The 24,067-nt window shown below is 40.7% G+C and overlaps 1 protein-coding gene across 2 annotated transcripts in view; it reads right to left on the bottom strand.

Annotated features, from left to right (window-relative positions):
- Positions 1–588: 588 nt before the first annotated feature.
- The window catches only part of tbck (TBC1 domain containing kinase), a 196,729-nt gene continuing 173,250 nt past the window's right edge, over positions 589–24,067 (bottom strand). For both annotated transcript variants that reach the window (XM_034187980.1, XM_034187981.1), the window contains exons 24-26: positions 11,897–12,060; positions 5,737–5,896; positions 589–1,027 (exon numbers count right to left, since the gene is read on the bottom strand). In XM_034187980.1, coding sequence (XP_034043871.1) covers positions 917–1,027; positions 5,737–5,896; positions 11,897–12,060 — 435 coding nt within the window. In that variant the 3' untranslated portion in view covers positions 589–916. The remainder of the gene's footprint in view (positions 1,028–5,736; positions 5,897–11,896; positions 12,061–24,067) is intronic.

Below are 24,067 nucleotides of genomic sequence, written 5' to 3'. Positions count from 1 at the left end.
GAGCTTGAGAGGTGCTGCAAAGAGGAATGGACAAAACTGCCCAAAGATAGGTGCCCCAAGCTTGTGGCATCATAGTCAAGAAGACTTGAGGCCATAATTCCTGTCAAATTTGCTTCAACAAAGTATTGAGCAAAAGGTGTGAATAGTTATGTTAATAGTTAAGTTATCCAGGCTAGATTCAATGTGCTCTCTACTCTCACTAGAGATCACCGTCACCCAACCACAGGCTAATCTAACGACACTACCCATACATGCCTGTATAATAGATGTGTTCTACTGACAGTTTCGCCATACAAGCCAAAACTGATGAAGCCACCCATACATGCCTGCATAACAGATGTGTTGTACTGACAGTTTCATGCTCCTCCTACATAAGCGTGTGAGCCCAGAGATCAGTTAACAATTTTTGACTGTTGTTCCATTGCTGCAAGTATTCACTAAAGATCTTTAAACTTACTCATTCTGTCTCTTGTGATCTCTGACTCTTATTTAAAAATGATTCTGACAATAAGCACAAAATAGACATAGTTTCTGTTATTTTCTATTTACAGTAGATACTCGTGCATACAAAAAGACTCAAACAGGCTGATGGTATATCCAACTTTTTGTCACAGGCACCTGTATTTATCACTGAGGCCACAACAACATATAATTATTAGCTTATTCAACAACGACTGATTCAGGCATTTCTAAGAGGTAAAAATAAATTAATCAAACATGTTGGCACAAAAATACAAAGGGTTCGGTTGTGCACAAGAAGATGTTATTGTTGCAACTTCTATCCTGTCTTTATGAAGCAGAGTCTTTAATATGTAAGGACACATGTCAATGACGGTACAGAACATTCAGGTCAGGGGTGATTTCTGCAGTTCCTTTTTGTTACTTCAAAGCTGAATTCGACAGCTAAGGTTGGGAGTCAGATTTGAGGGGAGGGGACAGTCAGGAGTCCAGTTGGCTTCAATTTGTTGATCCCTCCATCCAGGATACAAACCCGTGGGAAATTTACTTTGACCAGGTGTGCTGCAAACTGGGAACAAACAGGAAAAAAAAAAAGACAAAAACTTACTTAAAGAAAAAACAAACACAAAATTGCTAATATTCATGCATTTGGACTCTTTCCAATTATGAAATATTTTCAGGTAACACGTGCAATGTGTGAATTAATCTGTCAGGTAGGCCAATGTTGACACAAGTGTATGATCGAGAATGGTTGTCTTTTCTTGTGTTTTTTTTTTTTTTTTTGCTGCTGTTGCTGTCTGTAGTAAACAGGAATAGACTAAGTTAAAGGCCATGCGATAAAATGCATTTCAGACACCTAGTGTCTTTAAATGACTGTAAAAAGGAACAGGAATCTGTAAGTCATTTCAGCTCTTGTGTCATGGCAACAAGCCAAGATGAGTACAAACAATCCAGCAAGATGGCACCAATTAGCTCACCTGGCATTGTATCATTCTTTTTTGAGCAACCCAGGCTCGTCTTAAATCATTTTTTGAGGAATGCCTACTCCAGATTTACCACCCAGTACCATACTGTTCGTATGCTAATGATGGACATAAATGATGTCAAAAACATGTTCAGTGAGTTGGAAAATTTTCATGTATCCATCCCCTATCTTGGCTAAAGAAGAAAGTGTTTTTTTATTTTAAAAACAATACTTATGTTTACTTTGCCCAATTACTTTAGGGATCTTAAATTTCAGGGATTATTTAGTCCCAGTCCCAGCAGAAGACTGCCCCTCCCTGAGCCTGGTTCTGGTGGAGGTTTCTTCCTGTTAAAAGGGAGTTTTTCCTTCCCACTGTTGCCAAGTGCTTGCTCACAGGGGGTCGTTTTGACCGTTGGGGTTTTTCCGTAATTATTGTATGGTTCTGTACTATGGTTCTGTGTCCTATGCCTTGTGCGCACAGGCCTGGCTTGCTCTTGCATGATGGATGCTTGTTGTACCCCAACATGTTATGGCTGGTCTGGTTCCCTGTGGGTACTCTGGGCCACCTAATGGTAAGGGGTGATGACCCTTAGGTTGCCTGTCCACACAATGAGTGGCCGTTCCTGTGGGGGCTAGTGCAGTTGGCGTGGGGTACCTCCCATTAATGGAGGTTCCATGTGTGCCAAAGAGGCCATCTTGCTGTGTAGGGGAACGTAGCACTGATGCAACTCATTATATTTCCTCACTTTAACGCATCTTTTTATACACAAATTAATGCTGCACCAGCAAAACTGCCAGGATTTTAATTTTGCAAGTAATTGCAACCATAAAGGGACTCAATGCAAATGACAATGTTCTGTTTACATAATGTAGGGCTACACAAAACACTGCATACTGTACATACAATATGCACGACATCAGAGATGTTATCTACGTACAGTAGTGTTCAGAATAATAGTAGTGCTATGTGACTAAAAAGATTAATCCAGGTTTTGAGTATATTTCTTATTGTTACATGGGAAACAAGGTACCAGTAGATTCAGTAGATTCTCACAAATCCAACAAGACCAAGCATTCATGATATGCACACTCTTAAGGCTGTGAAATTGGGCTATTAGTAAAAAAAAAGTAGAAAAGGGGATGTTCAAACTGCTTTTTTAGCAATCCTGTAAATCACTAAACTAGTATTTAGTTGTATAACCACAGTTTTTCATGATTTCTTCACATCTGCGAGGCATTAATTTTGTTGGTTTGGAACCAAGATTTTGCTTGTTTATTAGTGTGCTTGGGGTCACTGTCTTGTTGAAACACCCATTTCAAGGGCATGTCCTTTTCAGCATAAGGCAACATGACCTCTTCAAGTATTTTGACATATCCAAACTGATCCATGATACCTGGTATGCGATATATATAACATGCCCATATCATGATGCTTGCACCACCATGTTTCACTGTCTTCACTGTGAACTGTGGTTTGAATTCAGAGTTTGGTGGTCGTCTCACAAACTATCTGCGACCCTTGGACCCAAAAAGAACAATTTTACTCTCATCAGTCCACAAAATTTTCCTCCATTTCTCTTTAGGCCAGTTGATGTGTTCTTTGGCAAATTGTAACCTCTTCTGCACGTCTTTTATTTAACAGAGGGACTTTGCGGGAGATTCTTGCAAATAAATTAGCTTCACACAGGTGTCTTCTAACTGTCACAGCACTTACAGGTAACTCCAGACTGTCTTTGATCATCCTGGAGCTGATCAGTGGGTGAGCCTTTGCCATTCTGGTTATTCTTCTATCTATTTTGATGGTTGTCTTCCGTTTTCTTCCACGCGTCTCTGGTTTTTTGTCCATTTTAAAGCGTTGGAGATCATTGTAGATGAACAGCCTATAATTTTTTGCACCTGCGTATAAGTTTTCCCCTCTCCGATCAACTTTTTAATCAAACTACGCTGTTCTTCTGAACAATGTCTTCAACGTCCCATTTTCCTCAGGCTTTCAAAGAGAAAAGCATGTTCAACAGGTGCTGGCTTCATCCTTAAATAGGGGACACCTGATTCACACCTGTTTGTTCCACAGAATTGATGAACTCACTGACTGAATGCCACACTACTATTATTGTGAACACCCCTTTTTCTACTTTTTTTTTTTTACTAATAGCCCAATTTCATAGCCTTAAGAGTGTGCATATCATGAATGCTTGGTCTTGTTGGATTTGTGAGAATCTACTGATACCTTGTTTACCATGTAACAATAAGAAATATACTAAATACCTGGATTAAGCGTTTTAGTCACATAGCACTACTATTATTCTGAACACTACTGTACACAAGAGGCATCTTTGGGAAGGTATAATTCATGGCCTAAGACAGCAGCAGTCAACAATCTCCAATCTAATTTCAGGACAGTGAAACACTGTGTGCTTTGTGTTTATTCAGCATACACTATACTTTCAGACACAAACTCCCTGGTCCAGCATACTGTTGTGCTACACCGCATCCTGAAAGTATTCACAGTGCTTCACTTTTTCCAAATTTTGTTATGTTACAGCCTTATTCAAAAATGGATTAAATGATTTTTTTTCCTAAAAATTCTACACACAATACCCCATAATGACAATATGAAAAGTTTTTTTTAAAGAGTCATACAAATTTATTAAAAATAAAAAACTAAGAAATCCCATGTAAGGTCCCACATGTCAGAGCACAAACAAAGCACGAAGTCAAAAGTCTGTAGACCTCCGAGACAGGATTGTCTTGAGGCACAAATCTTGGGAAAGCTTTTAAAGTCCCATTGAGCACAGTGGCTCCAATCATCCATAAATGGAAGATGTCAGATCCACCAGGACTGTCCATAGAGCTGGCTGCCTGTCTAAATGGAGTGATCGGGGAAGAAGGACCTTATTCAGGGGGTGACCAAGACATCGATGGTCACTGTCAGAGCTCCAGCATTCCTCTGTGGAGAGAAGGACCTTCCAGAAGGACAACCATCTCTGCAGCATTACACCAATCAGGCCCGTATGGTAGAGTAGCCAGACGGAAGCTACTTCTCAGTAAAAGGCACATGGCAGCCCGCCTGGAGTTTACCAAAAGGCACCTGAAAGACTCTCAAAACATGAGAAAATTCTCTGGTCTGATGAGACAAAGATTGAACTCTTTGGTGTCAACGCCAGGAGTCATGTTTGGAGGAAACCAGGCACCATCCCTACAGTGAAGCATGGTGGTGGCAGCATCATGCTGTGGGGATGTTTTTCAGTGACAGGAACTGGGAGACTAGTCAGGATTGACGGAAAGGTCAATGCAGCAATATACAGAGACATCCTGGATGAAAACCTGCTCCAAAGCACTCTTGACCTCAGACAGGGACGATGATTCATCATCTTTCAGCAGGACAATGACCCTAAGCACACAGCCAAGATATCAAAGGAGTGGCTTCAGGACAACTCTGTGAATGTGAATGTGAATGTTCTTGAGTGGCCCAGCCAGAGCCAAGACCTGAAACCAACAGAACATCTCTGGAGAGATCCGAAAATGGCTGTACACCGACGCTCCCCAACCAACCTGATGGCGCTTGAGAGATGCTGCAAAGAGGAATGGTTAAAACTGCCCTAAGATGGGTGCACCAAGCTTGTGGTGTCATATTCAAGAAGACTTGAGGCTGTAATTGCTGTCAAAGGTGCATTAAGAAAATATTGAGAAAAGGGTGTAAATACTAATGTACAGGCCATTTCACTCACATACACACTCATCTTCAACCATTTAGTCCAATTAAAGGTCGCGGGGGGCTGGAGCCTATCCCAGCAGTCATAGAGCATGAGGTTCACCCAGGACAGGACGCCAGTCTGCCACAGGGCCACAAACACACAAACAAACACAGTCACACCCGCACGCACACCTACGGACAATTTAAAGATTCCAATCCACCTAACCCGCATGTCTTTGTATGTGGGAGGAAACCGGAGCACCCGGAGGAAACTCAAGCAAACACAGGGAGAACATGCAAACTCCACACAGAAAGGCCACAGGCAGGAATTGAACCCATGCCCTTCTCGCTGTGAGGCAACAGTGCTAACCACTTAAGCCACCATGCTGACAGGCAATTTCTTAGTTTTTTTATTTTTCATAAATTTGCAAGGAATTAAAAAAATATTTTTTTTCCCCTGTTGTCATTATGGGGTGTTGTGAGTAGAATTTTGAGGGAAAAAATGAATTTACTCCATTTTAGAATAAGTCTGTAACATAACAAATTTGAAAAAGTGAAGCACTGTGAATAGTTTGTGGATGCACTGTACACAGTACTGTTTGTGTAATTGGTTCATTACCATAGCAGCACTCTTCATGGCGTGGCTGATCACCACAATAACACGTCCTCTGAAGTTGTGAAGAATTCCTGTTGCAGGACACTGTATCAGTTCTCCATCAGAGCTGAAAGCTGTGCTGAAGGGAATGTTGAAGCTGCCGGAAAAATGACCTCTGCTGAAGCTGGACGCAGTGGGGTTAAGAAGCACAGTGCCAAAATGTTCAGACTTGATCAAATGTCAACATAATACCCATAGACAACACTGACAGAATGGATCCTAGAAAACAGTTCAAACTATTCTGTATACTCTTATTATCGTACTTGTTATATAGTCCAGCAGATATGTGAAATAATCGTGCATTTTTTGCTACAAGCATGAAATTTTGCACAATGATGCCTTTACATACCCTAAAAAGATATAGATATGGAGACATTTGAAAGAAGTAACGTAAACTAGTTTTTTTTTTTTTTCATTTTTTCAAAATGGATGCCAGTCGTCTTAGATTTCCTGCATCTTTGCTTCTAGAATAAGTAGAATAATAATCTTAGTGTCTAAATATACATTTTGGAGGTCAGGAAATGCAATGGAACCACTTTCAAAGCTTTTACTCTCTCCAATTTTTTTTTAAACTCTTAAAAGGCAATTATGTCATTTTCCATCATTGAATCCTGGTTTGTGCTAAAGTCGAGAGAAATCACTTTCACATGTTCCACCACATTTGCAAAGGGAAGTACACCTCAAAGCAGCTTTGTAACAAGTACAACGTCCTATGCAGCCTTTGGTGCATCCACATTTGAGTAACTCATGACAGGATTGTGATGCCTCAGGAAGGGTTGTCCACTTTGGTTCCAATTTCCCTTCTGAGTTTCTTTTCCATCCCCAGTGGTTTGGATCAGGAAGCTCTGGTGAAGCTAGGAATGTTTGCCCCCATATGTGTCCTCCCTGGTATACTGCCCTTCTGATATGCTCCCTGAGTGCTGCTTGGGTTGGAGGAATGTTTTCAATTGACTGACTTCTCCTTGTGAAAAGCTGCTGTCTTGCTCCATTCACCTCAGTCTGATCACTTGTTCTGTCATACATAAGTATGATCAAACGCTCGATGCTTGCCATGTGACTCTCTGAAATGTCAGGAGGAGCACAAGAGAAAGCCAGGAAGCTGGTCGTCACTTCATCAAATGTTTGCTAGGTTTGCCAAGCAGTTTTTTTTTTTTTTTTACCACTTCCATTAAAGGCGGATACTATGTCACATTCAGTAATGCTGTGGAACATAGACAGGCTTCTGGATCTCAAAGGCCCAAGTGCTGCAGCCATGTCATGTACAGGCAGGTACTGGAAATGCTTTCCAGCTCCAAATGCCAATCATAATTCATTGCTGTTGAGCTGGCTGACAGCAGATATTGCCAATGCCACCACATCTGTGTCCACTGTCCTCAAAAGTGCACTGTTGCATCCTTGCTTTGTTGCATCCATCAGATGCAACAGCATCCTGGTGTCGGCTTCCTCGTGTTGACATGGTTGTAAACCTGTAGTGTCACACTCTTGTGTACATAGAACCTTCTCTCCAATGGTTGAGATGAATTGTTTGTCACTTTCAATGGTGATTGTTAGCTCAGACAGATACATGAACAGCTCTGTCTTGTTTTCATCTATACAAAGGAACTCTTGCCAATTTCCTGGAATTGCAGTGTTGGCTTCTACCCATCTTCTCACTCCTTTACCACATCTCTCTCTGGCTGTTACCTTCATGGAATCTGCATGGTACTGATCCCACACAACATAAAGTGTTTTTGAAGCTTGTTGTGGATGCTTCTGAAGATGAGGCAGAAATATGGCATGACCATATGCTGTAAATGTTTTGGCTGTATTTCGTTTGAGCATGTTCACTATTGCAGCCCCATCAAGAATGGTGACATCAACTGTTGGCCTCTCATCAGTAGGGTCTGCTAGATCCTCCAAACAGGAGGATCACAAGGATCCTCAAGGAGGAACACAAGGAGGCTGGATTTTGCACACATCCTGAGGCTTCCCAAATGCGAGAGTGATGGGGGGAAGGGCTGATTCTCGTGTTTGAAGAAATCTCCAAGATTTCCATCCCTTGTCTGGCATGAGATATATAGTCTTGAAAACAAATTGCAGTCACTTCGCAAACTGGCAATCACATGAATATGACATAATTAGAGTTGCTTTTTAGAGTTTATAAAAAACTGCAGAGTAAAAGCTTTGAAAGTGGTTCCATTGTATTCTTTAACCTAAAATATATATATTTAGACACCAAGATTGTTGTTCTACCTATTCTAGAAGAAAAGATAAAAGAAATCAAATAACATTGGCGGCCATTTTGAAACAACTGCCCCCAAACCTGTTTACGTAATTTTTTTTCAAATGCCTCCATATCTATATCTTTTTTGAGTGCTGAAAGGCATCATTGTGCAAAATTTCATGCTTGTAGCAAAAAGTGCACGATTCCACACAAAACTGTGACATAGCCGCTGGACTAATACTGTTTTCTTGCAAAATAGCATGCATGAGAAGCTTTACTGGTGTGAGAAGACTATAACTTAACAACTGCAGAGATGGAATAAAGAGTAAGACTAGAGCACAGCGCTTGTAGAGTGCAAACCTCCACCAACACTAGTTTCCAATTCCACAAATTTTTACTTTGGAAAAAATTTTCAAGGTCAAAGTCATGTTAGAAGTGGCTTTTCATAAGATAAATATAATACAAAATATAGATCAAAAGGGCTTTTCAATGTTAGAATCAAATATCCGCTAAATCCGCCATATACGGATCAGATACGGATCAAACTTGATCTATTCATTGAGAGTGCCAGTTTGCACCTCTTTATTACAAATATGAGTAATTGAGGTACTTTTGATTGAGATATAATGTAAAATGTACATCAAATGGGCTTTTCAATATTAAATTCACAAAATCCACAAAGTCCACAATCTGGATCAGATTCGGATCAAACTTTGTAAGGTGATAGTGAGTGCCAGTCTGCACCTCACTTTCAAATAGAATGATTGGGGAATGTTTGATTAAGATATAAATGGGGTTTTCAATGTTAAATGTAAATGGCCACAAAATCTGTAATCTGGATCAGATCCAGATCAAACTTGATAAAGGAAACCATCCTACATAACACTCTCAAATATGAAAGAAATTTGACAGTTCTGACAGTTATGAATTTTTGAAAACTCTTTCAATGTTAATTATAGGGATTTTTCAAGATTTTTCTTGACTTTGCCCTTTGACCTTGAAAATTGAATCAGTTTTTGCCTGAGGATATGAATCATCAGAAAAATTTCACAATGATATATGAAAAATTGTGGACTCCAGGCTGTTCACAAACAGACAGGGGCGAAAACATAATGCCCAACTTTGTTGGCGGAGGTAATAAAAATACAGGAAGGGAATCTGCAAATAAATCTGTCATCATAAAATAAAAGAGATTTACACTAAGTTAGGGCTGAGGAGTATTTGAACTGAAATGGCGAAAAAGCCCAGTGTCTGTCTCACTTGTGAAAACATAGCTGCTGACATTATTGCCACATTTTAAGGTAAGTGGTGCTCAGAGTCTTTCCCTGCAACATTAACATATTCTCTAAGTCATACCTGGTGCACAAAAAAGCTTTTGATGATGTTATAAATATACAGAATTAAATCTAGATTGCCCTCAGAGAGCTAGTGGAGGTCTTAATTTAGTAATCTACTTTTTATAGTTGCAGCCAGCAATAACAAAGCAGTGCTAAAGATCACAATAAAGGTGAACAAAGATTACAACATCCTGTGACACAGGCCAAATCTGTTTTGTTCAAGGAATAATTTCTTTCTATACAAGTCAACAAAACAATGTAGAAAGTTGGGGTGACCAGCTGCCAAAATCTTTACTCCAACCACTACAATGTCTCTTTGGTTTCTCCCTTGCTTTCACTCGGCGTTGCTACAACAGATCCGAGGTGGATGTGCATGTTGATTTGGCAGGTTTTACGTCAGGTGGCCTTGAACTGGGAACCTTCCGTACTGGAAACAAGCACACTTTGACCACCGCTGCTGAAACCATTACTAATTCACAGATGACCTAAAAGGTGAGGCTTATTTTAGGTTCAATTCAAGGTCTGGTGCAGGAAGTAATGACTGGTTCAATAAATGTTTGCAACATGATGCCAGAGTCACAAAAATATAAGATACTTATTTCTAACGGTTCAACATAGATCAGCTTTTGTTTAACACCTGTCAGTATAAATACACCAAACACAACTCAGAATTATTTGTTAAGAATTAAGATCTATTTGTCAAGATTATCACTTAAACTAAAGTGTCGTCAGAAATCCAGAAAAATAATTTTGCTCAAATTCAGCAGTTACATGTCAGGTAAGGTCTACATGCATGCGCTTGTGCTATGTGTCTCCGCATCAACCACACTAAAGAAGTCAGATGTCTCATCTGATTCTCTGGAAATAGCATCCCATTTTAGAAAAAGTAATTGAAGCAGTATCCAAGGGCTGCCAAAAGAAATTAATATTAGTGTAAAGACGACACATCTTGATAAAGCAGGTTGACCAGAAACTGAAAAGCTGGATGGTGGATTAATCTCTGTCAACACCTACAACTGAAACGTCCCTTGAGTAAGTCCTGAAACAAGAAGTTACTGAAACACGATGGGACAAAAAAATATGTGGAGGGTTAATATGAAGAAGGACAACATTATTAGGTAATGAGTTACTGTAACTCAAATCAATCACGTTACTTTTTACTAACTGCATGAGTTAACTAAACTTAAATGGAATGAGGCAACTGGCCTCCTCAACCCACTTAAGATGAACTAATGTATCATGTTTTACAATATACTTATGGGAATTAAGTTACCCTTAATGCAACTCATTTTAAGTTTGAAAATAATCTTAAACTGACCAGACATATTTTCTAAGAAAATGCAAATGTATTGTTGCCCCAAGCTGACTGTCTGTTACCTGTTGTATAGTGTATATAAACCACATAACATGTCTGTCAAGCCTTGACGATTTAGCTACCATATGTCAAGCATATTAAAAACGCTGGTATATGATGGTGGACGTCTAATAAGTTATGGGTAAGTTATATATGTTGTAATACGGCGAGTACGTCGAACATTTCTGGGCATACACATTGTTTTTGACGCATGCCAGCGTAATGCCCCACATACGCGGGCCATAAGTTGTAGGCAAGTTATGTGATTGTTGACAGGTTTGTCGTAAGTTACTCATAAGTCGAAATACGTCCACTGTTGCTGTTTGGCTGAACAACTGAAAGCTGCAGTCCTCGTGTGAACAGTTCAGACTGTTTCAAATATTAAAAGCATTCACACACAGTGTAAATATAAAGTCTTAATCTTACCTGCTTGTTTCACTTGGATTTATCATCATAGCCTGATGAAAACTTATCCACATAAAGTGTCCTGATTTTGGAAAACAATGTCTGAAAATACTTTACTTCCTTGTCGTGACTGAAGAAACATAGCGTTTTAAATCAAATCCCTCTGTGGTTTTTCTGCTGGATGGCAGCTTTTTGTGCACAAGAAAATAAATTTATTTTAAAAGTTGAAAGCGTCACAGTGCCTTATTCATTCACGTCAGCGTTTACCACAAACATCAGCCATTTCTTCAGCATTCTGTCATTCCACAAAGACAAAGATAAAATAAAATGAAAACGTTAAATGACTTTGTTTGGCCTCTGTGTGGAGGGGAGAGGTCACGCAACAGCATACACACACTCGATAACCTGCTGAAAAGGGTTCTGCCGGTAGTGGAAATGCAAACCAAGCCAGACTTACCCGCTGTGACCCATACCTATCCTGCAGTACCGACTTGGACCGCTCAGTGGACACAGGGCTGTCGGCATACACTGGCTAAATCATCAAGGTGTGACAGGGCCCTAAAAACTAACTCCACCAACACTGTGAGGTCACATGTGGTACTGTGAGTATGGCTTATAATTGTGTTACTTTCATGTGGGTATTTTTTGGTAACCTCGTGTGGTACCTTGTTTGCTGCTATCTATATCATGCCCTTGTTGCAATCCAGCATATCCTTGAGGGGCTAAATTTGAATGATCATTTCCATGTAAGTAGGAAACATCCCTCCATGATACAGATAAGAGATGAACTGAGGTCAGATGGCTTCATGTCAATTTAAAGGATACTCTTCTACACTGCGGATGTCAACTGCCACAATTTTGGGCTTGCTGGGTCTGGTCTTTCTGTTGGTCCCGGCCAATGACAGCTCACAGAACTCAATTAAATCTTCAGCTGAGATCCGCGGGGATACTTCTGCTTTCAAGTCACACAGTGTAAGTGGCTCCCGAGACTACAAAAGAAGACATCAAAGGAGATCAGAAGAAAGAGTAATAAAATGTGCTGCAAGCTTTTCACAAAATTTGGAATTCAACAATGGAAACAAAACTATATGAAAGATGGAACAATATGATGTCCATATGCATTGTCTGGTTTTAATTTTCTGTTTGAAAAAAGGATCTTTGACTATCAGACCTGAATGCCTTCAATGACCCTACAAGATATTTCATATATTACCAAAAATACAGTGCAGTGTTATGGTTTTAAAAAAACTATAATCAATATATTAAATCACCATTTGATCGGGACTGTGTGCTATGTTGGGCTTGCAAAGGACTCTTGCTTGGAATGGCAGTGTCACTTGCCTCCTTGCTTTCAGAATTGTTTTATGTAGTGTGTCCAGCTATTAGCTGTACTCAGAAAATCAAGAACTGGGAAACACCATACTTAACTACTGGTATACTAGCATCCATAGATTGTTTGTATTAAACATTTTCTGACAAAAAGACTAAATTCAGAAAGTGGTCAACTTCTGTAATGAGCAACCCAGCAGGTCTGTATATAGATAGAATCAACAAATATGGAGCAAAACAAAAACAAACAAAAAGGTTAATGTATCTCAATCAATCAATTCAATCAATTTTATTTATATAGCGCCAAATCAGAACAAACAGTTGCCCCAAGGCGCTTTATATTGTAAGGCAAGGCCATACAATAATTACGTAAAAACCCCAACGGTCAAAACGACCCCCTGTGAGCAAGCACTTGGCGACAGTGGGAAGGAAAAACTCCCTTTTAACAAGAAGAAACCTCCAGCAGAACCAGGCTCAGGGAGGGGCAGTCTTCTGCTGGGACTGGTTGGGGCTGAGGGAGAGAACCAGGAAAAAGACATGCTGTGGAGGGGAGCAGAGATCAATCACTAATGATTAAATGCTCAGTGCATCATGGGAACCCCCAGCATTCTAAATCTATAGCAGCATAACTAAGGGATGGTTCAGGGTCACCTGACCCACCCCTAACTATAAGCTTTAGCAAAAAGGAAAGTTTTAAGCCTAATCTTAAAAGTAGAGAGGGTGTCTGTCTCCCTGATCTGAATTGGGAGCTGGTTCCACAGGAGAGGAGCCTGAAAGCTGAAGGCTCTGCCTCCCATTCTACTCTTACAAACCCTAGGAACTACAAGTAAGACTGCAGTCTGAGAGCGAAGCGCTCTATTGACATGCTCAAACAACCAGATCATTTCCAACGTGAAGGCTTTGTTGATCCGGGACCTCGTCTGACTTTCACAAAAAGGCAGAAGGCATGGACATCAGTACTTTTTCGGCACATTCCATTGTTACAGGAGTTTTTTTCATGGAAAGAAAAGTGGAGGGACACGCCACGGAGCCGTTCATTAAGCGGGACAAAACCACCTCACTGTTGGTCTCACACGACGGCTTTGAGATGGCTTTCAGATGGATTCTGGTTGCTTTTCAGTCGTGTGATTATCCGATTGTGATTGTGCATGAGCTGGACATGCCTCAACATGTCCTGTGAGGCTTCATCAGGGTGTTGCTTTGCGCCATGCGGCTCCACCGCGACGCGCGGAATTCCTCCGCACATCTGTCTTAATGTGCTGAAAAAGTGCTGATGTCCACGTCTTTTCACAATTCCTGTGCTAGTCAGATGACATACCGGATCAAGACAGCGTCCAGTTTAGAAATGACGCGCGGTGGAGCCACTCCTGTTTCCATGACAAAAACTCCTGTAACAGTGGAATGTGCCGTTCATGACTTTCTTTGCTAACAAAATTTTGACTATTAGAGAAAAAATTACTCATAACCATCCCAAAGATGTATCGTTATCTTTGGCTGCTTTCAGTGATGCCGGTATTTGGTTAGACTCTTTCTCTCCGGTTGTTCTGTCTGAGTTATTTTCATTGGTTGCTTCGTCCAAACCATCGGCATGTTTATTGGACCCCATTCCTGCCAGGCTGCTCAAGGAAGTCCTACCATTATTTAATGCTTCAATCTTAAATATGATCAATCTATCTTTGTTAGTTGGTTATGTACCACAGGCCTTTAAGGTGGCAGTAATTAAACCATTACTTAAAAAGCCATCACTTGACCCAGCTATCTTAGCTAATTATAGGCCAATTTCCAACCTTCCTTTTCTCTCAAAGATTCTTGAGAGGGTAGTTGTAAAACAGCTAACTGATCACCTGCAGAGGAATGGTCTATTTGAAGAGTTTCAGTCAGGTTTTAGAATTCATCATAGTACAGAAACAGCATTAGTGAAGGTTACAAATGATCTTCTTATGGCTTCGGACAGTGGACTTATCTCTGTGCTTGTTCTGTTGGACCTCAGTGCTGCTTTTGATACTGTTGACCATAAAATTTTATTACAGAGATTAGAGCATGTCATAGGTATTAAAGGCACTGCGCTGCGGTGGTTTGAATCATATTTGTCTAATAGATTACAGTTTGTTCATGTAAATGGGGAATCTTCTTCACAGACTAAAGTTAATTATGGAGTTCCACAAGGTTCTGTGCTAGGACCAATTTTATTCACTTTATACATGCTTCCCTTAGGCAGTATTATTAGACGGTATTGCTTAAATTTTCATTGTTACGCAGATGATACCCAGCTTTATCTATCCATGAAGCCAGAGGATACACACCAATTAGCTAAACTGCAGGATTGTCTTACAGACATAAAGACATGGATGACCTCTAATTTCCTGCTTTTAAACTCAGATAAAACTGAAGTTATTGTACTTGGCCCCACAAATCTTAGAAGCATGGTGTCTAACCAGATCGTTACTCTGGATGGCATTTCCCTGATCTCTAGTAATACTGTGAGAAATCTTGGAGTCATTTTTGATCAGGATATGTCATTCAAAGTGCATATTAAACAAATATGTAGGACTGCCTTTTTGCATTTACGCAATATCTCTAAAATCAGAAAGGTCTTGTCTCAGAGTGATGCTGAAAAACTAATTCATGCATTTATTTCCTCTAGGCTGGACTATTGTAATTCATTATTATCAGGTTGTCCTAAAAGTTCCCTAAAAAGCCTTCAGTTGGTTCAGAATGCTGCAGCTAGAGTACTGACGGGGACTAGCAGGAGAGAGCATATCTCACCCATGTTGGCCTCTCTTCATTGGCTTCCTGTTAATTCTAGAATAGAATTTAAAATTCTTCTTCTTACTTATAAGGTTTTGAATAATCAGGTCCCATCTTATCTTAGGGACCTCGTAGTACCATATTACCCCATTAGAGCGCTTCGTTCTCAGACTGCGGGCTTACTTGTAGTTCCTAGGGTTTGTAAGAGTAGAATGGGAGGCAGAGCCTTCAGCTTTCAGGCTCCTCTCCTGTGGAACCAGCTCCCAATTCAGATCAGGGAGACAGATACCCTCTCTACTTTTAAGATTAGGCTTAAAACTTTCCTTTTCACTAAGGCTTATAGTTAGGGCTGGATCGGGTGACCCTGGACCATCCCTTGGTTATGCTGCTTTAGACATAGATTGTGGGGGGGTTCCCATGATGCACTGTTTCTTTCTCTTTTTGCTCCGTATGCATCACTCTGCATTTAATCATTAGTGATCGATCTCTGCCCCCCTTCACGGCATGTCTTTTTCCTGGTTTTTTCCCTCAGCCCCAACCAGTCTCAGCAGAAGACTGCCCCTCCCTGAGCCTGGTTCTGCTGGAGGTTTCTTCCTGTTAAAAGGGAGTTTTTCCTTCCCACTGTTGCCAAGTGCTTGCTCATAGGGGGTCGTTTGACCGTTGGGGTTTTTCATAATTATTGTATGGCCTTGCCTTGCAATATGGAGCGCCTTGGGGCAACTGTTTGTTGTGACTTGGCGCTATATAAGAAAAAAGTTGATTGATTGATTGATGCACAATCACAATCGGATAATCACACGACTAAAAAGCAACCGGAATCCGTCTGAAAGCCATCTCAAAGCCGTCCTGTGAGACCAACACCGAGGTGGTTTTGTCCCGCGTAATGAACGGCTCCGTGGCGCGTCCCTCCGCTTTTCTTTCCATGAAAAAAACTCCTGTAACAGTGGAAAGTGCCAAAAAAGTGCTGATGTCCACGCCTTCTGCCTTTTTGTGAAAGTCAGACGAGGTCCCGGATCAACAAAGCCTTCACGTTGGAAATGATCTGGTTGTTTCAGCGGGGTCTGAGCATGTCGATTGGCGCTGGGAGCAAGCCGCGCTCTCAGCAGTTGTGGGCCGTCCTTAAAGCAGCAGTAACACTCCTTAATCTGTATAATCCCCATAAAATCGTCCCTGAAAGCATATTAATTTTCCGAATGGTGTCCACCTGGAGGTCTCTCACAGTTTCTGGAAAAAAATTGATGCAGCAAAGCTCCAAATCGTTCAGACATTTATTCGCAATAAAAAAACGATGAGGGTGGACCAGTGCTCACACAAAGCCTGCTCACAGGCGAATGATGCAACCGACAGGCGTGACACAACTCACACATGCGCACGAAGGTTCAAGCTTGTCTGATGCAATCACACGTGATTCAAATCCATATGGTTTTTGAAAAAATAAAAAGGTCCGATACTTTTCTAACAGACCTCGTATATTTATACATACCATACAGAGTGCACCTCCTTGTTTTCTGTGGATACTTGGCGAATAACACAGCCTGTAAAAAACAGCTGTGGAGTGCAGTGTTTCCACAAAAACTGCACTGATAAATCTACTATACAGCCTGTTGAAAAAAACTCTTATCATATCTGAATAAAGGCATTTTTTTTTTTGAAGAGTTAAACATAATTCTTGTAAAGTGCACATCCTTTCGCTTCATCTGGAGCAGTAACTTTACTTTAAAATTACTTGGAGCAGTAACTTTAATCTTCTTACTGATTTGGAAAGATTAATGCGTTAGATTACTCATTACTGAAAAAAGTAGTCAGATTAGAGTAGAGCAGATTAGAGCATCACTGATTATGACGAGATGTTAACTCTATCTGTAAAATTATGTTTACAATGCTCATCAGAAGGAATGAAAATGCAACTGGTTTACCAAACTATTACAATAAATTAGCTTTTAGACTATTCCAAATGTGTTGTCCACATCATGAAGCGCACAACAGAGAGAGAGAAAAAAGCTGCAGCTGTAGATTCCTCTGTGATTCCAGAAAAATGATTAATCTGTTACAAAGTAATTATTTTATATACGCAGTGTCCAGCGGCAAAAAGCGCAGCATCCAGCTGGGAAAACAGAGGGTGACATTGACACAAAGACTTGTGTGGCAGTGCAGGGGTTAAATGCCAAGGCACCTTAATAATTCTGTTAAGGAACAGAGCCTTTATGCGGTTTTCTTCACAAGCAAAGTAAAAAGTGGTATTACTCAGCTCTACAGGTAAACTCACAGGTTTGAATGTTCTCATGTGATTGGCTGTGTTTGCCAGTGGATTTTTTTGTGTGTGCTGCTGTACAAAGATGAAACACGAATACAGACCCACTGTTTAAAGCAATATTTCAAAGCAAATAATGTCATTTCCACGAACACAAACATAACACCACACGTTGAAAATGCAGACATAAATATGTGGCCTGCCTTTGCCTGAGGCAGATCATTTGGTGTGCGGTGATTTAAATGTCACGATGAGCTGTGTGTGCCAGCCCAAACTGGCTTAATGACACATGTCACTGGTCTGACAGCGATAAGGCTGCACTGGAGCTGCTGATAAGCAGACATATATCCTCTGCAGTGGGGTGTGTGTATGTGTACGGGTGCATCTTTGCACGAATGCACACAGTTAATAAACATAATGAATATGCTGGAATGGTAAAACTGTCTCACGGCAGGTTGGGTGAAGCTTGATGCAGAAGGTCAGTTTCTCATTTACAGTCAGTGGCAATTCATGCATTTTATACCTACGCCTTCAGAGTTTTAAACTCTTGCAATCAAACACAGCATCACATGACACATCATCACAAACATCCCAAACCACTGTCATTACCAAAGAAACTCGAAAACTCACAACAGCCAGTCACATTTACACAGACAACCACCAACCAACCAAAAATGCCAGAAACACAAATAGCACAATCAGAATTCGATAAATTCCAGTCTAGCTGCTGGGTATGTGTACGCCTGCCACATCATTCACACCACATTAGCAGCAATGATCTGAGCCTAGCAAAAATGAATAGAAATTAAAGATACATAAAAATCAATTAAACACACCCAAGCTGCTCATCATTTGAAGACAAATTTCATCATACTTTCTTTATTTGCAAAGAGGTCAATTACATGCAAATGCAGTAATCACTACTACTAAAATCTAAATGCCAAGAAAGACTGTTTAAATGATTAAGAACTTGAACTTAAAGGCTATATTATGTGTTAAGCCTGGTTCACATGACAGGATTTTAAAATTATCTTTAGGTTTCCAAAACCTGAGAGACCACACATGTGAAGATAAAATATCATAGCTCTAACAGGTCTGGTTGTACAGTGTGTGGTGTTCAGCCACACGGCAAGGACAACAACACCACACACGAACAGATTTCACGCATGGACAATCACAGCTCAGATGGGAAATCTCTCAAAATCTCTCGAGATTAAACGTGACCTCAGAGTAAACAAACGGAGGTACTTTGTGGACTATTTAAAACAGAGGGAAAAAACGATACAAAAAGAAAAAGAAAAGGCGTTCTTTAAAGGAGTGGGGACAGCGCAAGCACCGGACTTTCTGGTAAGTCAGAACAGCTGTTTTGATTTTATTTTCCGCTCCGTGCGTCTGTCACTTCGCTTTCTGATTGGCTGAACGTCACATTAAGCAGGCTGCGTACTTGTTTTGGTCGGAGGACACAACACATACTACGATATTGGGCCAAGAAAATCCAACATGTTGAATATCCCCGATTAGCGATCGGAGCGCTCCTGACGTCCTTCTGAGCAGATCAGAGGAGCAGATCTCCTGGTGGCCTCTACTGGTGGTTGGCTCTCACTGCGGTATTGTATCACTTCCTGTTCCGGAGCACAGCGGTGTTTTTCTGTATCTGTTAGCTGTTTAATCTGCGCAGTTAGATTGATCTAGTTATCTAGATTACGATTTGTTTCCCAGTGTAATCTTTACGTGCCTTAACTAAAGCACTCCTTCTGCTGAATCACCTCTAAATTATTTACACATTATTCACTTTGCGTGTTTTTAGGAATCCGCTAGCTTAGCGTAGCTACTAGCTCTTAGCCGATTTAGCATGGCGGCTTCTCCTGTCTCTCCCGCACTTTTCTGCTCTGGGTGTGAAATGTTTAGTTATTCCTCGGCCTCCTTTAGCAGTAACGGTACTTGTAATAAGTGTAGCTTATTCGTAGCTTTGGAGGCCAGGCTGGGCGAATTGGAGACTCGGCTCCGCACCGTGGAAAATTCTACAGCTAGCCAGGCCCCTGTAGTCGGTGCGGACCAAGGTAGCTTAGCCGCCGTTAGCTACCCCCTGGCAGATCCCGAGCAGCCGGGAAAGCAGGCTGACTGGGTGACTGTGAGGAGGAAGCGTAGCCCTAAACAGAAGCCCCGTGTACACCGCCAACCCGTTCACATCTCTAACCGTTTTTCCCCACTCGACGACACACCCGCCGAGGATCAAACTCTGGTTATTGGCGACTCTGTTTTGAGAAATGTGAAGTTAGCGACACCAGCAACCATAGTCAATTGTCTTCCGGGGGCCAGAGCAGGCAACATTGAAGGAAATTTGAAACTGCTGGTTAAGGCTAAGCGTAAATTTGGTAAGATTGTAATTCACGTCGGCAGTAATGACACCCGGTTACGCCAATCGGAGGTCACTAAAATTAACATTAAATCGGTGTGTAACTTTGCAAAAACAATGTCGGACTCTGTAGTTTTCTCTGGGCCCCTCCCCAATCAGACCGGGAGTGACATGTTTAGCCGCATGTTCTCCTTGAATTGCTGGCTGTCTGAGTGGTGTCCAAAAAATGAGGTGGGCTTCATAGATAATTGGCAAAGCTTCTGGGGAAAACCTGGTCTTGTTAGGAGAGACGGCATCCATCCCACTTTGGATGGAGCAGCTCTCATTTCTAGAAATCTGGCTAATTTTCTTAAATCCTCCAAACCGTGACTATCCAGGGTTGGGACCAGGAAGCAGAGTTGTAGTCTTACACACCTCTCTGCAGCTTCACTCCCCCTGCCATCCCCTCATTACCCCATCCCCGTAGAGACGGTGCCTGCTCCCAGACTACCAATAACCAGCAAAAATCTATTTAAGCATAAAAATTCAAAAAGAAAAAATAATATAGCACCTTCTACTGCACCACAGACTAAAACAGTTAAATGTGGTCTATTAAACATTAGGTCTCTCTCTTCTAAGTCCCTGTTGGTAAATGATATAATAATTGATCAACATATTGATTTATTCTGCCTAACAGAAACCTGGTTACAGCAGGATGAATATGTTAGTTTAAATGAGTCAACACCCCCGAGTCACACTAACTGTCAGAATGCTCGTAGCACGGGCCGGGGCGGTGGATTAGCAGCAATCTTCCATTCCAGCTTATTAATTAATCAAAAACCCAGACAGAGCTTTAATTCATTTGAAAGCTTGTCTCTTAGTCTTGTCCATCCAAATTGGAAGTCCCAAAAACCAGTTTTATTTGTTATTATCTATCGTCCACCTGGTCGTTACTGTGAGTTTCTCTGTGAATTTTCAGACCTTTTGTCTGACTTAGTGCTTAGCTCAGATAAGATAATTATAGTGGGCGATTTTAACATCCACACAGATGCTGAGAATGACAGCCTCAACACTGCATTTAATCTATTATTAGACTCTATTGGCTTTGCTCAAAAAGTAAATGAGTCCACCCACCACTTTAATCATATCTTAGATCTTGTTCTGACTTATGGTATGGAAATAGAAGACTTAACAGTATTCCCTGAAAACTCCCTTCTGTCTGATCATTTTTTAATAACATTTACATTTACTCTGATGGACTACCCAGCAGTAGGGAATAAGTTTCATTACACTAGAAGTCTTTCAGAAAGCGCTGTAACTAGGTTTAAGGATATGATTCCTTCTTTATGTTCTCTAATGCCATATAACAACACAGTGCAGAATAGTTACCTAAACTCTGTAAGGGAGATAGAGTATCTCGTCAATAGTTTTACATCCTCATTGAAGACAGCTTTGGATGCTGTACCTCCTCTGAAAAAGAGAGCTTTAAATCAGAAGTGTCTGACTCCATGGTATAACTCTCAAACTCGTAGCTTAAAGCAGATAACCCGTAAGTTGGAGAGGAAATGGCGTCTCACTAATTTAGAAGATCTTCACTTAGCCTGGAAAAAGAGTCTGTTGCTCTATAAAAAAGCCCTCCGTAAAGCTAGGACATCTTTCTACTCATCACTAATTGAAGAAAATAAGAACAACCCCAGGTTTCTTTTCAGCACTGTAGCCAGGCTGACAAAGAGTCAGAGCTCTATTGAGCTGAGTATTCCATTAACTTTAACTAGTAATGACTTCATGACTTTCTTTGCTAACAAAATTTTAACTATTAGAGAAAAAATTACTCATAACCATCCCAAAGACGTATCGTTATCTTTGGCTGCTTTCAGTGATGCCGGTATTTGGTTAGACTCTTTCTCTCAGATTGTTCTGTCTGAGTTATTTTCATTAGTTACTTCATCCAAACCATCAACATGTTTATTAGACCCCATTCCTACCAGGCTGCTCAAGGAAGCCCTACCATTATTTAATGCTTCGATCTTAAATATGATCAATCTATCTTTGTTAGTTGGCTATGTACCACAGGCTTTTAAGGTGGCAGTAATTAAACCATTACTTAAAAAGCCATCACTTGACCCAGCTATCTTAGCTAATTATAGGCCAATCTCCAACCTTCCTTTTCTCTCAAAAATTCTTGAAAGGGTAGTTGTAAAACAGCTAACTGATCATCTGCAGAGGAATGGTCTATTTGAAGAGTTTCAGTCAGGTTTTAGAATTCATCATAGTACAGAAACAGCATTAGTGAAGGTTACAAATGATCTTCTTATGACCTCGGACAGTGGACTCATCTCTGTGCTTGTTCTGTTAGACCTCAGTGCTGCTTTGATACTGTTGACCATAAAATTTTATTACAGAGATTAGAGCATGCCATAGGTATTAAAGGCACTGCGCTGCGGTGGTTTGAATCATATTTGTCTAATAGATTACAATTTGTTCATGTAAATGGGGAATCTTCTTCACAGACTAAAGTTAATTATGGAGTTCCACAAGGTTCTGTGCTAGGACCAATTTTATTCACTTTATATATGCTTCCCTTAGGCAGTATTATTAGACGGTATTGCTTAAATTTTCATTGTTACGCAGATGATACCCAGCTTTATCTATCCATGAAGCCAGACGACACACACCAATTAGCTAAACTGCAGGATTGTCTTACAGACATAAAGACATGGATGACCTCTAATTTCCTGCTTTTAAACTCAGATAAAACTGAAGTTATTGTACTTGGCCCCACAAATCTTAGAAACATGGTGTCTAACCAGATTCTTACTCTGGATGGCATTACCCTGACCTCTAGTAATACTGTGAGAAATCTTGGAGTCATTTTTGATCAGGATATGTCATTCAAAGCGCATATTAAACAAATATGTAGGACTGCTTTTTTGCATTTACGCAATATCTCTAAAATCAGAAAGGTCTTGTCTCAGAGTGATGCTGAAAAACTAATTCATGCATTTATTTCCTCTAGGCTGGACTATTGTAATTCATTATTATCAGGTTGTCCTAAAAGTTCCCTAAAAAGCCTTCAGTTAATTCAAAATGCTGCAGCTAGAGTGCTGACGGGGACTAGAAGGAGAGAGCATATCTCACCCATATTGGCCTCTCTTCATTGGCTTCCTGTTAATTCTAGAATAGAATTTAAAATTCTTCTTCTTACTTATAAGGTTTTGAATAATCAGGTCCCTTCTTATCTTAGGGACCTCGTAGTACCATATCACCCCAATAGAGCGCTTCGCTCTCAGACTGCAGGCTTACTTGTAGTTCCTAGGGTTTGTAAGAGTAGAATGGGAGGCTTTTAAGATTAGGCTTAAAACTTTCCTTTTTGCTAAAGCTTATAGTTAGGGCTGGATCAGGTGACCCTGAACCATCCCTTAGTTATGCTGCTATAGACGTAGACTGCTGGGGGGTTCCCATGATGCACTGTTTCTTTCTCTTTTTGCTCTGTATGCACCACTCTGCATTTAATCATTAGTGATCGATCTCTGCTCCCCTCCACAGCATGTCTTTTTCCTGGTTCTCTCCCTCAGCCCCAACCAGTCCCAGCAGAAGACTGCCCCTCCCTGAGCCTGGTTCTGCTGGAGGTTTCTTCCTGTTAAAAGGGAGTTTTTCCTTCCCACTGTAGCCAAGTGCTTGCTCACAGGGGGTCGTTTTGACCGTTGGGGTTTTACATCATTATTGTATGGCCTTGCCTTACAATATAAAGCGCCTTGGGGCAACTGTTTGTTGTGATTTGGCGCTATATAAAAAAAAAATTGATTGATTGATTCATCAGAGTCCTCTTAACACACCACACATGGCAGGAATATCTGATAAGATTATCTTTAGCGTCATCACGATTGTCCGGGCGTCCTTAAGATTGTGAGAAGGGGAAGATCGGGTCCGATAACGGCCTAATTATCCTGCCGTGTGAACCCGGCCTTAGATGTAGCAGGATCAGGAAGAATATGTGTTTTAGGATATTTGAAATTATTACTTGTGGATAATTTTACCTCGAAGAAGGGCACCACCTATTTGAAGCATAGGTACTTTAATTTAAACATTCATTAATTAATCAGTCTCAATTTAATTACTCAGTCTCAATCTTTCAGTCGTATGTTCTGCAGGTCAGATCCGGCACCCTCTGTGAAACCATACAAAATCACAGACAACGTCACACATTTAAAACATTTATTTAACTCAGTCAGGAGTTAAATAACAGGACATATCACAGTAAGCAATTTGATGATGATGAAATTCAATGAGCAATATTGAGGTTCAAATAATTTTGTTTAGTTGCGGGAGTTTA

This window comes from Thalassophryne amazonica, chromosome 15, assembly GCF_902500255.1.
Source record: "Thalassophryne amazonica chromosome 15, fThaAma1.1, whole genome shotgun sequence".
Lineage (NCBI taxonomy): Eukaryota > Metazoa > Chordata > Actinopteri > Batrachoidiformes > Batrachoididae > Thalassophryne > Thalassophryne amazonica.
The sequence above is the reverse complement of the archived record's forward strand: the minus strand, read 5'-3'. Positions and strand labels throughout refer to the sequence as shown.